At 43.0% G+C, this 15723-nt stretch overlaps 1 protein-coding gene and 2 non-coding genes across 3 annotated transcripts; all 3 read right to left on the reverse strand.

The window, feature by feature from the left end:
• Positions 1-1749: 1749 nt before the first annotated feature.
• Positions 1750-1868, reverse strand: LOC124173505. The gene has a single exon (XR_006868584.1). It is a non-coding gene; the product is annotated as a 5S ribosomal RNA (ribosomal RNA).
• A 9434-nt stretch (positions 1869-11302) lies between these two features.
• On the reverse strand, positions 11303-11421 carry LOC124173504. The gene has a single exon (XR_006868583.1). It is a non-coding gene; the product is annotated as a 5S ribosomal RNA (ribosomal RNA).
• Positions 11422-12318: 897 nt separating this feature from the next.
• Positions 12319-12754, reverse strand: LOC124173500 (histone H2B). The gene has a single exon (XM_046552949.1). It carries the CDS (start codon positions 12728-12730, stop codon positions 12359-12361), a length of 372 nt encoding a protein of 123 aa, XP_046408905.1. The 5' UTR covers positions 12731-12754; the 3' UTR covers positions 12319-12358.
• Between the last annotated feature and the right edge of the window lie 2969 nt (positions 12755-15723).

Here is a 15723-nt window from a genome sequence, read left to right on the forward strand (position 1 = left end):
CATATTATGTAATCTCCAAGCCCTGATGCCACAACTGCACATATCAACATTCCCCCAATCATCATTCTATTCCCAAACTATCCCCATAGACTAACGCTTCCATTGATACACTTCCTAAAACGCATACTCCAGTCAAGTTTTACAATTTCCGAACATCAAATACCAATGTTATTCTGCATAATGCCCCGACAATTAAGACTTGTTTTCAAATTGCAAACTTCACCTATCATGATATCTCTCCTTGGGTATCGATTTCCATCACATAACTTTTCAAATGCTAAGAAAGGTAAACCACTTATTCCTGATCTGTTTAATTGCATAAAACAAACTAATTTCCATAATGACACAGTTTGTGTACTCTCGAAGCGTTGACAACATAACAGCTCATTCCAACATTTAACCATGAAAAATTATATTTCCCTAACGACGCCCAGCCTTTAACTAATAACATGATCAGTAATTTATCGAAAGAATTAATGTATGAATTCACTGCATTACGGCCCACATTTCCCTATCGTTTGCCTTTCTTATCAGCAAACTCCTACACATCGGCCAACTTCAGCCTGAACAAACAAATGATGTATTGGTTGTATTTGCAATGCAACGACATAATTACCACATTCACATGAAAGTATGCACTTCCAATATCTTCGCGTTAACACATTTTCTCACTCACACGCAATAACGGATTTTTTTTCCGAATTTTTCCTCTGTCGCCTTCCAACACTTCACTTTGCGCCGCCTTTCTTCTACCATACATTTCACAAACACGGGGACAACATCGACACGGGGACTTCACTTGCACATTAGGGAACACTTGTCACAGTGTTTGCGACGAGTACCACTTCCAAATTGCGTTTTAATACCTAAAATTTTTACTCAAATTCCGTGAGGTTCTTGTGTGATGCAAGAATCCTAGCCGATAGTTCCGCAACTGCCACTAGGGCGCACCACCTCCCGAGACACGGTTCCGTGAAACGGCAGGCGATGAGTCCAGCATACGATACAATGTATTATACCATCCGAGAATGCCACGTTTAACCAAGAAATGTAACTAATTCCACGTCAATGAGTGCTGCGCTGTCATTACCCGTACGCCTGTGTTGTTGATTCTCGTCTTGCCTCGTTGCCAAGGTAATGGCGTATTGTTGATCGAGCATCGAAATTTCGTGCTTTCGCGAAAACGTACCGTGGGATGGTTAGGGAGATGTACCGTTGAACATCGATGGTATGATAACAATCTTCAAACCTTATCTTTTCTGAAAATGACCGTTATTAATTACTTGGGTAGTTTAAACTATTTTTAATAATTCAATGAAAAACCCTCTGCACGCCATCTCCCAATGGACACCGGGAAGCGGAAGCCGATTTCCATGCCTTTAGAGTATGTAATCCCGCTGTGATAACCGAGGATCGAAGGAAAGTGTCGCGTGGCATGCAAATTAAAATTATTCCCAAACCTATTTCTCTCATTCACCACATATCGGAATCAACGAAACTCTCGCATTAGGGAATAAATTCCGAGGAAGTGATTGCAGTAATGACTGAAAATGGATTTTTCCCAAAGCCTTTCCTCTCCAACGCTACATTAATGTCACTCTTGAAACACGCGAATAAAATATGTAGAAAATATTTCACATAGTGACATTTCTTTCTCAAAAGAAATTTTCGCGGCATATTCCGGCTCTGCATTGCTCGCGGTAGGTGATTGAAAATATTTTTTTTAAACAAGTTGAAGAATAAAAGTAATGCCAACAGCACCCGGTATTCCCAGGCGGTCACCCGTCCAAGTACTATCCGGGCCCTACGTAGTTTAACTTCGGTGATCGAACGAGAACCGGTGAATTGTACGTGGTGTGGCCGTTGGCGAGTACATGACCGAATCCTCAAAAAGTTATCATGACTTGAGAATCGAAGGAAGATCTGGTTTCTTCGCGGTTGTATCTGCTTTTGTTTCTGTTGAATAGTTACCATTTCCAGACAACAGTCCCTTGATGCTTAAGCAATTCTCAATTCCGTTATATCTTTTGGTCCATCTTTGAAAATGTGTTTATGAAAAATGTCTTTCGTAACGGTGTGCTTGTTGGTGTAATGGCGATTCGTTTCAGCTTTAATCCATTGGTAAATGTCGCCTGTTGTTGTTTCGACTGTTTAATGATCGATGTAACGCAAGGGATGCATTTACTTCTTCAAAGAAATTTTCTGGCAAAAGATGATTATGTAATGCGTAACGAGGGAATTAATTTGAGAAAGATAATTCTTGTCGTTCCAATTTCTTCATCTACATTTTCCGGACTTGACGGTGTTATGCTCTTTGTTGGTTAAGCAATGTGTAAAAAATCGTTTTCACCATTCTTGGAACAAAATGTTTTTCCCTACATTCATACATTTTTCTTTATGTCATTTATCTATCTCCCAATGCCAACACACTGCCACGGAGACAGGAATTCGTGGTTTTACTCCGAGTTATATTACGGAATAGGAAATTATTATCCTTCCTCGCTTATCGCGCTTCACTCTTTTTCCCAATTGCGATTATGAGGTGGCATTACTGCCCCTGTGATGCGAACCGATTTCGTAACATTTACGTGGAGGAATGACGAACGATAGTGCGCCCCTTCAAAAAAACTGTCCGTTGGCAGGGAGCCGACCTCGATTCAAAGTTCTCCCCTACCGACAGTTGCTTACGTCACACGCTGCCGCTTCTCGGTCGGGGAGACGTACCTTCCCCCACCACCATTTCCGACCGTGGGAACAAGAGTCCCCTTCATGTTCCCATACAGGCGGGCGACTGGCATTTGCTTTCGTGAAACGTATGCCCGACGGAAATATTTCCAACCCTAAAATTTCACTTGCGCTATGGAAACACTTCATTGGACGTGTACACCGATCATTGATTGATAAATTCCTCGACATGACTATTGCGTGAAAGTAATGAAAGTGTACTGTTGACGAAGGAACGGTATACATTGAGCGTTTTTTCTTTTTTTCAAGTATTACACGTTATCTCGAAGCCTTGCAAAACCCTACTTCCATTAATGGCAGTCGATTACCTTTCCAACATTTTTAATGGTGCTATGCCATGAAAGTATGTGTTGCTGTCATTGGAGTGATTATCCTCGCCTGCAAGTCTTTCGATACGGCAGGTATTGAATGATGCCATGAATAGAAAACACTTACTCACTTTTTACGTCGACGGGAAACAAACGAAGGAGGCCATTGCGTCTTTTGAAAAATTCGCCCGTTGGAACTTCTTTTTTTCTTCCCGGCGTCCCCTGCCCCACTCGCTGCGTTTAGGTTCGTGGTGGGGGAACCCGTCCCCCACCACCCGGATCCAAGCGTGGGAACTACCCCACACACGGGTTCCCAGGAAAGTTGTCTTCGTTGACCCAAGAATTTCCCCACCCCCGGATTCTTTCCACGTGGCGGTACTTCGCACGAAGAGAGAGTGCGTTACAAAAAATTTGTGGACGAATAAAACTTTGAAACGGTATGGAGGGAAATGTTTATAACTGACTGCACGAAATGGATTACGTCGCACTGGTTTTTTTCTGAAACAGTCTTCATCAATGAATTAGAGAATGAGGGATACAAATACATCTTCCACTAAGGACGCTGAATAATCTGATTCGCCAAGTAATACTTTCCAACTGCAACGAAAGAAAATGCTCGTGACGAGGGAGCATAATTTTAGACGATTCCGGCATTTAACGCGACTCCGGTGTGTATGGAAAAGGTGTTTGCGATATTCCGTGTCCACCACGGCTAAAAATTTATTTCAAAGTCACGGGGGACTGCATTGGGAATGATGCATCACATTTTAGAATTTTCTTTCATTCCCGTGATTTAATGAAGGGGAAAATAGGCGCTCTGGGATTTTCTCACCCGCGCGGTTACCCGAAGGAATGTTTCTTATTTCAGTAGCCGCCTTTCCGTCGGCCGATGTGCGCAGAGAAAGAGTCTGTGAATCGCCGGGAGAAGCACGCCGCACCATCTAGCGGCGGCGGCGGAACCATACTCGGACAGTTCGCAGCCAAGTGCGAAATAGGCGACCAGCTTGTTATTAGTTAATTTATGGTATATTAATACGAGACGCAGTCATTCACTAGTAACCGAAGAAGGGGAGAATATCAATAACATTCTCGCTTTTTCTGCATTTCCCTTGCAAACCATTCCTAATTAACATGCTGAAGTAACACAATGGCAAGAATGGTTTCCAATGCGGTGCACGAAAAAAAATTATGTTAGAATTATGGAGTTATGACTAAATTTATCAAAGTTTTCGGTTCACGAGGGACATCAAAATATTTGGTAGAAATCAGCAAAGGATTTGGGTAAAGTGTATGAAATTGGATTGCTATTTGTCAACTTACAGGCCACAGAATTTTTTTTCCCGTGTCTTATATGTCTTCGGGAGGCAATTTATATTAAGCAGACAACATTCCCCTATTAATAAAAATTAGCAGTACTTGCAAGAAGTGGCATTTTTGATAAGCGAATTCCATGATTTTCCACCGTTGGTTGCTATGTTACGTCGCACGTAACGTTGAAAGAATTAGCGATGCAAAGTTTCCATTATTTGCTGTACTCGCGTTACGTCTTGCATTGAAATGTTTATGTGTAGCAAACAGCCAACAGGAAACCAAATAACTTCGTTACTAAGGGTAACTATATCGTTCAGCGCTCAAGCGAAACTGCTCAATGTCACGAAAAGCTTTCCAAATAATTGAGTTATGCTTTGAAAATCATTGTGGAAGAGACGAGTGTGTTCATTAACATATACTCAAGGCAGAAGGCACGGAAATTTATTGCTACGGATTAAGTCGTTCCGTGCGTTTTAATACAGTGTAGAGAAATGTGGATTGCCTACTCATAAGATATTAATTAATCGGTTCTCTCCCTTTACTGACTAAATGTACGGCTATACTCCGAAACTCTGCGAACTTTTCTCGTGTACTGCGAATATGTACAACTATGGGAGTTCGGTTTAAGGATAAGTCGTTGACACTGGCAGACAGTGACGATATCACTTATTGAGAAGAGGAAGGATATTTGACGTATGTAGGGTGCAATCGAGGAAGGAAAGTAGACCTGACTACTCACGAGGAATAATTAATTCGCATAAGGAAATTCTTCGATCGCTCGCGAAAGGATGTAATTTCCGCTTCACTCCGATGGCAAAGAGACTGGAGAACGATTGTCATTCACCGTGGCATGCAAAAATGTAGTAAGAACTTACGGTACCGTTAGGGAAAATGTAAAATTGAATCGTGGACAACTGCGGGCAGCAACTCGGGCACGAAACATTTTCAGAGTAGGAAGGAACGGTGACAAACAGTTAAATCGCTCACTGCATTCGTCGCGGAATCGATATGCTAATGAAATGGTCCGGTATTTACGGCTAATCAATGAATCACTTCTAATCACCTAACCTAAGGTATAACCGAGCCGAGTTCTTTCCCCGCTTATCCGTGTTATCGCGACGAGCACCTACGTCCGAGATGTTCTCTGCCTCGCGGCCCCCTGCCCTGCACCCGCGATGCCGAGAATCGTCAGCCGCACGGAGTGTATTCCTGCCTGGAGTCGAAGCGGTCCGCTCCCTCCGAACGCCGAAATGAAATGCAAATCGCGGGCGGAGGAAAGACACCGCTTGACAGTCGTCACTTCACTGGCAGATGATCATTTACGAGGCGGTCGTGTTCCGATCATGTACGTTTAAACGATACTGTGTTTGATGAATGGATTATTTACATATATTCCGTGCTTCGCGTCGTTGGAATACAGTGCGGTGTTTCATTGTTGTAAATGACAACATTTGTTTTTCCGCATTTCACGACAATTGACCGCGGATGAGTCGATAAATCATTCATCGTGGCTAGCGTTCGCATACTTGCGCCGAGTCGCAATCCGGGATAGAAATCCCACCGAGAGACGATATTTCAAATTCCGCTCTGGACGTCCACGGCGAGCGACTGCGAAAAGGCCTCCCGCGCCATCTGTCGGCGGATTCTGAATTACTACTCGATCAGCGGTAGCTGTCGTGAGAAGACGACGCGAATAATTATTATCAGTTATAATTAGTCCATGTTTATCAGCGGTTACTCACATAACGCCGGTTATGTAGTGTTCTTTGTGACGCACAGCAAACGCGAGGAAATGAGTGAAAGTGTCTGTGTCGATGGATGTATAGGAAAAGTGAGTGAAATGCACGAGAATCAATAGTGTGATGAAAACAGCGATTCTGATAGCCGTGCAGGTGAATACTGTGATCCACAACCAGCGAGCCGAGTAAGTACGCTATTACTTATTTAAACACTTTTCACGCTCGTATTCGTTGACTGTGTTGTTCCTTGCGTTTCTCTTTCGTGTGGAAAAGTAAACTGTGTAGTGATTAATTCACTGTTTGACGATGATGACGGTTGATTGATCCCAACGTGTAATTGTGTATCCTAAGAAAACCGAAATTATTCGTGGCGTCCTTAATTGTTACAAGTTGAGTGAATCGTGGCTTAATTTAAAACTGTTTGCCTTTTCTGTGCTAAGGCGTTGATGGTTATCCCTTGCACTTTGTATGTTAGGCACTGTGCACTGTTTGAAATGTTGACGAAAGAGTGGAAGGAAGAATATTTTTCGCTAATTTCTTCCTTAGCAACGGATTGCTGGTTTCACATTAGTGAATACGGAATAATTAAATGGAAGTGTTTAGCGTGTTATATCGTCGTCCTTAAATTTGCATGAGTGAAGTGATTTTAATTGGCAGATCTTGATTAGTAATACGTGTCAATGCTAAGTCTAGCAAGTGCAATGAAAGAACAATTAACGATGTTGACGATTACACGTCCCATTCCTACCGTCAGGCGTCGTTGGTTATTCTTAACGTTCCTTTCGTGGGAATGTAATTCCTTTTGTGCTATTTCATTTTTTCTTGGCAGCGGAATAACGTAAATAATTAGGGCAGGGATATTGTAACGTAAATAATTTGGGCAGTTTTATGGTAAGCTGTGATAACTTAACATGTGATTTTAAAAGCGAACTGTTAGCATAACGGAGCCCAAGGAATGTTATCGGACGTAGTAGAGGAATTACTTTTCAAACGTCAAAGGCAAACTCACAAACATTTCCCATATTGTACTGCCTCTTTCAGTAATTCCTGATTGCTACATCATTTCCTTCGCCATACGAATGTTAACAGTGACATCCGTACTTGATATATTGGTTTGAAATCGCTTGGAAATCGTCGAAAACCACGTAAGACTCTGCATCATGCGGTACGTTTTGGTGGATATTTTGAGGTACAAGAGTACTCTATATTCCAATTATGCAAATGTTCACCACATTGCGCTTGAATCTTGGCTTAATTTACGATATTATATGCGACTTTAAGGCGGGGATTTGGTCGTTCGATGTGCCATTGTTGTGGAGAACATTAATAGTTCACGACAATTGACAATCGATGGTTCATTAGGTATGGCAAGGATTCGCATATTGCCGCTGCGTTGCGAATAATTATCCCAATTGCTTTCCCACGCGCGATTCCTAATTCCCAACAGCGATGCGCGCAGTGGACTGCTGGAGGTTCCCCCCGCACCATCTAGCGGCCGAATCTGTATTACCACTCGATCGCTCTTGCTGCGGCAGCTGTGGTGAGAAGACGTCGCGAGTAACTAATATCAGTGATAATTGTATAATGTTTATCAGCTGTAACTGACATAACGCCGGTTCTGTAGTGTTCTTTGTGACGCTTGGCAATCGTGAGGAAAGGATTGAAAGTGTCTGTGTCGCTGGATGCATAGGAAAAGTTAGTGAAATGTACGGGAATGAAGTGTGTTGACAACAGCGATTGTGATCTACAGCCGAAGAGCCGAGTAAGTACGCTGTTACTTATTTTTCCACTTTTTACATTCATAATCGTTGTCTGTGTTATTCCTTGGCTTTCTCTTTTGTGTAGAAAAGTGAACTGTGATGTGATTAATACACTGTTTGACGATGATGACGGTTGATTGATCCCAGCGTTTAATTGTGCATCGTAAGAAAACATAAATTACTCGTGGCGTCCTTAATTGTTTCAAGTTGAGTGAATCGTGGCATAATTTAAAAGTGTTTGCCTTTGAATGTGCTAAGACGTTGATGGTTTTCCCTTGCACTTTGTATCTTAGGCACTGTGCACTGTTTGAAATGTTGACGAAGGAGTTGAAGGAAGAACATTTTTCGCGAATTCCTTAGCAACGGATTGTTTGGTTTCACAAAATTTATTACGGAATATTTTAATGGAAGTGTTTACGGTGTTACATCGTGGTCGTATACTCTGTATGTGTGAAGTTATGTGCATTGGCAGATCCGGATTAATAATAAGTGTAATGCTATGTATTTGGACTGCTGTTATGAAAGCAGTCAGCGATGTCGAATAGTGCACACCGCATTTCCACTGTCAGCCGGCGTTGATTATTGTTAACGTGCCTTTCGTCCGAATATAATTCCTTGTGTGATATTTCATAACTTCTTCGCAGTGGAACTACATAATTAATTAGGGCAACGATAACATTCCATGGTAATGCTGTGTTAAGTTGACATGTGACTTGAAAAGCGTAGTGTTAGCATCACGGAGGCCAAAAGAATTTTATCGGATATGGAAAAGGAATTAATTGTAAAACGTCAAATCACAAACGTTTCCTCAGACTCGTGAAATTGGAGACCAGCAAAACGCCATTGTCATATGATTGAATGGAAACCGTGAAATGTTGTAAGTAGCGGCACTCATACGCAAGTTTATTTGTGATTTTGCAAAATTATGTTCATCGTTGGTTATCGGAAATGTGGGAACGCATTGTGCAAAGCGTCGAAGACTATTTTAAGTCCTCGACACTCATTTTCGCACACCGCATGTGTTATGATTTTCGGGAAAAAATGTAAACTGTGCTCTTTCAATGCGTTACTGATTGTTACGAGGTAACCGTAGGGGCTCGAAATTTCAAAAGGTTTCGCCATGGGTGATAATTACTCGATGTCATTACATCAAACTTTATAATCGCTGGTCTTTCCCGGGGAAGGGAATGAGAAATGTGATTGTTGACGTGCTAATTATCCTTAGCAACCGGGTGTTTGCTGGTTTCATTGCAGTTGTTTTCAATTGTTTGAACAAGTACTGACGCTGAAGTTGTTGCACCGATTTGCGTGTGGGAAGTGTACCACTACTAATTGCTTGCATTGAAAAATTCTTATTGTTGCGAATTAAGTATCGATAGTAAGTATCGTACGTTTGCGTTTCATTGTCTTTGATAGGCCGTCGAAATTGTGCTTCGTAGGACGTCGTGCGTTTGATGAGTAACTGTTACAATAAATCTGTAATGGAATTGATGTAATGAATCGTTCACGAAACAACTCCGCGATTAATGTATTTCTCGAATGCATCTGCAAGCTTTTTTTTCGTTTAACCGATTGCAGGCGTGCCATTACAACGTAAACGAGACATAATGAAAGAAAGAAATTGCGTCCTTCATGTTCCGGGAGCACAATTTTATCCATCGCATGACACGCAAGTTCGGACGACAGCATTTTGTTTTGCTTTTCTCCAGGCTCGACACCCCCGATACCGGCTGCCTAGTCAGTGTGCGTGTCGAGACTTGCAGGAACTCAATTCGTATGGGAGTGGAAGTGGTCCGCTAGTTTTGAACGCGAAAATAAAATGCGATACGCCGAGCGACGCTCGGTGGTCGGCAGTTAATAGCATTGCCCGGATTTAATTTCCTTCAGTCAAAATTAACATTCACCAACGATGAGAAATGTGCAGGTTTACAATGATGTGTTCATAGATTGAATTTATAAGTGGTTTTACGTGCGAAACGGACGCAAGCTTTGCGTCTTCGGACGAAAAGGCTATGTGCCATTGCTGTCATTAATAGTAATTGTTCGAGACAGTCAAGATCCGAGGACTCGACAGCGTATGCATTGGCATTGTTGACCTCGGTCGTAAACAATAGCCCGGGTGCGCTCTCCCTCGGGGGATCGAACGTTCAAACTTGTGTTTGCACGCGCCCGGCGAGGCAGGCACCGGACTGCGGAGTGGCCTCCGTCGCACCATCTAGCGGCAGCGCGTGTTACTTTTTGAGCACTCACGATGCAATACTTGTCCCGGGATGCGGATGACGAGATTAATTATTACATTGTTGCAAGTTTGTCAGTGACACCTGACATTACGTCGTTTGTATCTTCCACCTTTTGACGCAACACACGTGTAAGAAAAGGAATGATGAATGATCAATAGCCGATCCGGTTAATGAAGGGAATCGCACGTAGCAGGGTTTTAATTATTACGCTATGAATTAATTTTCGTTTCCAGAAAATCTTAAAGGAGAATACTAATCGTTGAAAGCATTTCACAAATTGACCTTCGTCTTCTTTTTTTAAAGAATTTTTCTCGGCATTTTCTGGCAATGCATAGCTCGTGGTAGCTGAGTTAAAATATTTTTTTAAGTTTAATAGTTGCCAGTTTCCCGCAGTAGTTGGATGTGCTTTAGTGTCTCTCAATTCCGTTATTTCATGTACTCGATATTTGAAAATGTGTTTCTGAAAAATGTCTGTAGCAACGGTGTGCTTGTTACTGTAATGGCGATTTCTTTCAGCTCCCATCGCTTAGTGAATGTCGCCTGTTGTTGTGTCAACTGTTTCATGATCGAAATTATTTTGGGTATGCATTTCATTTTAAAAATGGATTCGCAGGAAATGGAGCATTATGGAATGCAGACAGGAAAAGCAGTTCTCTCAAGGAATAATTTCGAGAAGTACATTGTTCGGCGTTACATTACTTTATGTAAATTTTCCGGGCTTGACTGTTTTAAGCGCGGTTTCTCTACGAATGACAACGAATGTATCAACCTAGGAACAGAAATATATTATCCAAGAGTGGTGAATAAAAAAGTTATATCGATCGTTCGTGGAACAATATAATTTTCGCTGTAATCACCGACGTTTCCTTCATGAGATGTCATTTACTATACTTACGGAATTTACTCGAGCGAAATGATTTTTTTCAGTATGTACGATGTAAGTAACTTACGTGTAGAATACGGAAGGAATGGTATGGGCCTAAGAAATGGCATGGACTGCACAAAGGCAGCGTTCTGCGCGATAAGGAAAAGTTAACTGGGAAAACTGAAGTGGCGTGTTTCAATCGTTTCACTTGAAGGAAGTGGGAGTACTGCCATTTCACGTAAAAGAAAATGCAATGCACATCCTTCAACGCATGCATGTGGTGAATAACTTGTAATTAGTTCTCATAAGGATAGGGGAAAAAAATAAAAAGTGATACCAACAGCACCCGGTGTTCCCAGGCGGTCACCCATCCAAGTACTATCCGGGCCCGACGTTGCTTAACTTCGGTGATCGGACGAGAACCGGTGTATTCAACGTGGTATGGCCGTTGGCGAAGATATGTATGGCTTTTGAAGAATGTTATACTCATTCGGTGATTAGATTCGATAGTTCACTATCTGACTTTGTAACAATTTGGAGTTAAATGTCATACAGGAATGAAATTGAGCATCAACGGCGCATAAATTCCATTTCAAAAGTATCAGTTTCGGAAATGGATCTGTAAGAGTTAGTTTTCATAAATGTTGCGGAAAGGAAGACAGCTGAAGCGCGGACCTCCCGTGACAAAGTAGAGGCTTTCGAAGATGGATTACAATGGGCTGCCAACGTGGAATATGGAGTGAACTGAAAATGATGGAATAACGGACAAACGGTTTGACGTAAGAGAAACTGTCCCACCAGTTTTCTGAGTAACAAAGTGCCTTTTGTTGTCATAACAAGGAAATAACATTAACGATCGTCTCGTGCGGCTGCAAGTAGACAAAATTTGAACGCACTGGACGGATTGTCATGCAACGAGGAACTGTGGAGACGTTACGGAGGACTTTACATATAGCGATAGTAGAAATTCATGTACGCGATAGAGGGAAAGGAAAAACATCTGCCATGAAGATAAGGAAAGAGAAAATAATGTTGCATAAATTATTAATTTGTGGGAACATTGTATCTGTTACGCTCGTGGAAAAACGACTTTTGAACTTGAACATTTGAGAGAGCCCGGAGACACCGTCACACTTCGCTTTGACAATGCGACGGCAACAATCACAGACTGTTGGAATGAAATAACTGATGAATGATCAACAATCTGTTGCTATGGCAACCAAGGATTAATCATAAAAATTAGGACCTTCTGAGCACTAAAAATGAGATATGGACTACCGTTGTGAATTTTAAAGTGGAACTTCGTTTTTGTCGTTGAAGTAAGCAATGGAAACATCACACTGAATGATGTAGGGCCCTAAAAAGGGCCGTTGGGGCGCTACCAAGTAATTTACTTGGAGCTGGTGTACTTGGTCACAGCCTTGGTGCCCTCAGACACGGCGTGCTTGGCCAGTTCACCGGGGAGCAGGAGCCTGACGGCGGTCTGCACCTCCCTGGAGGTGATGGTGGAGCGCTTGTTGTAGTGAGCGAGACGGGAAGCCTCGGCGGCGATCCTCTCGAAGATGTCGTTGACGAAGGAGTTCATGATGTTCATGGCCTTGGAGGAGATACCGGTGTCAGGGTGGACCTGCTTCAACACCTTGTAGATGTAGATTGCGTAGCTCTCCTTCCTCCTGCGCTTCTTCTTCTTGTCTCCCTTGGAGATGTTCTTCTGGGCCTTGCCGGCCTTCTTGGCAGCCTTTCCGCTAGTCTTGGGTGGCATGTTGGTATCAACGTTGCGTAGCAGCGAGATGTATCTGCCTCGCCTCGCCTCGCCGGAATTTCTGTTTATTTATGAGTCACTAGCCCCAGCCTTTTGGCTGTCTCCAGTGGGTTTCTTCAGGGTTCACGTCTACTGTTTATATTTTCATTGATATTTCAGTGTTTCTACTTATTTTTGTTCATGGGGAGGGGATGTGGTCAGGGATTAGGGCAAAGAGAGGCGTGCGATGTCTAAAGTGAAGATCTGGGGTATATTCCCAGAGATCAATTATTTTTTCGTTTCCTGTGCGTATGAGAGACCTTTTGAATATGGGAAGGTTTGCTTTCAATTCAGTTAATAGCGGAGTTATTTTGAGGTCTTTCCTCAGATCTTTGTTTCGTATGTACCATGGGGCACCCACGATCTTCCGTAGTAGTACATTTTCTGTTTTTTGTAGTCTTGATAGGTGGGTTTTTGAAGCCATTAGCCAGACTGGGGAAGCATAAGATAGGAGTGGTTTTAGCATGGTTTTGTACAGAAGGCATTTAGTTTTTAGCGATAATTTCGACCTTTTCTGGAGCAGTGGCCCAAGCGCTGCTGCAGCGGCTTTGGTTTTTCCGATGGTGTTGTTGATGTGGTGGTTCCAGATCAGCTTTCTGTCGAGGGTTACACCTAGGAATTTAGATGTTTCTTGCCGTCTGATTTCTTTGGTCCCGTAATATATGGGATTTCCAGTGCCCGCTTTTGGGCGCCTGCTAAAGGTCATGTGAATACATTTGGTAGGATTAGCCGTCAGCTTCCACGAGTCTGCCCAGTCTTCGTATTCGTCTATTTGTCTTTGAAGCAAGTCAGATGTTGTTCTCGGGTTTGAACCTTGAGCTATGAAGGTGGTGTCGTCTGCGTAAAGAAAAGCCTCGTTGCCGGGAATTAAGGGAAGGTCATTTACATACATGTTGAATAGGGTGGGGGATAGGATGGCGCCTTGCGGGACGCCGGAGGTAATAGGAAGGGTAATAGAAGAGGCTGTATTGAATTTAACGTAGAAGGTTCTGTCTGTGGTGAAGGATTTGATTATTTTTTGCAGGTACATTGGGATGGGGAAGGATGAGATTTTTAAGATGAGGCCCAAGGTCCAAACCCGGTCGAACGCAGCTTCTAGATCAAGAAAGACTGCCTGAGTGATGAGTCGGGCGTTGAAACCATTTGCAATTTTCTCAGTTAGTCGCAGGATCTGGTGTGTTGTGGATGTTTTTGGTTGGAAGCCTGTTTGCTCTGGCCTGATGCTATGTTCTAGGGATAGGTGGTGTTTGAGGCGGTTGTGGATTAGAGTTTCAAACAGTTTGGAGAGAGTGCAGAGGAGAGAAATAGGTCTGTAGGAGGAAGGATTCGTTGCAGGTTTTTGAGGTTTGGGCAGCATGATAACTTTAGCGCGCTTCCATGCTGTTGGGAAATAGGAGATGTGAAAAAGGAAGTTGTAGAATGTGGCAAGAAAGGAAAAGGCAGAGGCTGGAAGGTTTTTTAGTAGCTTATTCGATATAGCATCAGGGCCAGGCGCAGATTTCCTTTTGAGTCCTTTGACTACTTCGATGATCTCGTGGTCGCAGGTGAGAGCTGGCTGGTCGTTTGGACAGTAGCTTAGGCTCATCCAATGTGCTTCTGCTTCTTCTTCAAGCTCGGATTCTAGGGTGTTTGTGAATCGCGCCTCGAGCATGTCCGAGAAGAGATTTGCTTTTTCGTAGTCTGTTGAGGCAGTTGTGTCTCCGGATTTAAGAGGTGGAGTCTGGTTGAGGGGGTTTTTTAAGGCTCTGGCCATCTTCCAGATTGAGTTGTCCTCCGTGGAAAGGGAGGCGACTTTTTTATCCCAACGGTTTTGGCGGTGGTTTTTCAGGAGGCGATTGACTTTGTTTCGCTGTATCTTGAAGTGGTCGTGGTTTTCCTTTGTTCTGATTGCTTGCCACAGTTTCCTGGCTTTGTTTCTGTTTTTAATGGCTTGGAGGATTTCTAGTGGAAGAGCATCCGGATTTTTGTCTTCTGGGATGGAAAATTTGGAAGCGTCGGCGCAGTCGCGGATTGTTGCCGTGAGCTGTTCAACGCAGGCGTCGGCATCAGTGCGGGTGGAGAGCGGAAGGTTTTCGAGCTTGTAGATATTATCAGCAACCAGACGGTTGAATTTATTAAGGTTGATGCCAGTTCTCGGGATTGGAATACGGGCGGATGCGGAGCAGTTTATACAGTAGAGGAGTGGAAGGTGATCGGAGGCAGATGAGTCCAGAGTGATGGGGTTTTCTATTGCAGGGAGGTTGGTTGTGAGGGCTAGGTCGAGGATGTCAGCGGTGCCATGGACGGAATAGTGGGTGAAGGTAGATGGGGTGAGAACTTTGGCATTTCTTTCTTCGGCAATGAAATGAATTTTTCTACCAGCGGCGTTGGTGGTTGAAGCTCCCCAGCTGGTATGCTTCGCGTTTAAGTCGCCACCGGCGAAGGTTCTTCCTGTTAATGTTTCTGTTATAAATTTGAGGTCATTCATATTGATTTTTTTGGGGGGATAGTAGAAGCTCCAAAAGTTTATGCTACCAATGTTGGTTCCGACGGTTACGCCGACTGCTTCCAAGGATTCCAATTCTGGGAATGGAATTTGGCTGAAGATAAGGCAGGTTTTGATTAAAATTAATACGCCACCGCCTTGTTTTTCTTCGCGGTCGCGACGAAGTTGGTGATACCCGGGGGTGTAGATTCTTTTCTTGTTATTTAGCCATGTTTCTTGGATGATTGCAATATCAATTACATGTTCATGTAGAATGTTCATAAGTTCCTCTGTTTTTGATCCAATTCCATTCATATTCCATTGCAGTGCTCTTAGTTGAATGGCCTTGCGTTTATCCATCATTGATGAATAACAGCGCTGCCTGGATGATTTCTTCGAGTAGTATGTCTGTCTTGGATTTTTCCGATGGAGTTATTAATTTTTTGACAAGGTTAGTTAGCCAGGAGAACAGTTTCGATTTGATAGAAGG

Source organism: Ischnura elegans, unplaced genomic scaffold, assembly GCF_921293095.1.
Source record: "Ischnura elegans unplaced genomic scaffold, ioIscEleg1.1, whole genome shotgun sequence".
In the NCBI taxonomy this organism is placed as follows: Eukaryota; Metazoa; Arthropoda; class Insecta; order Odonata; family Coenagrionidae; genus Ischnura; species Ischnura elegans.

Bases quoted from the DNA above. Each gene is read 5' to 3' on its own strand.
- LOC124173500 (XM_046552949.1), bottom strand. From the start codon at position 12,730: ATGCCACCCAAGACTAGCGGAAAGGCTGCCAAGAAGGCCGGCAAGGCC.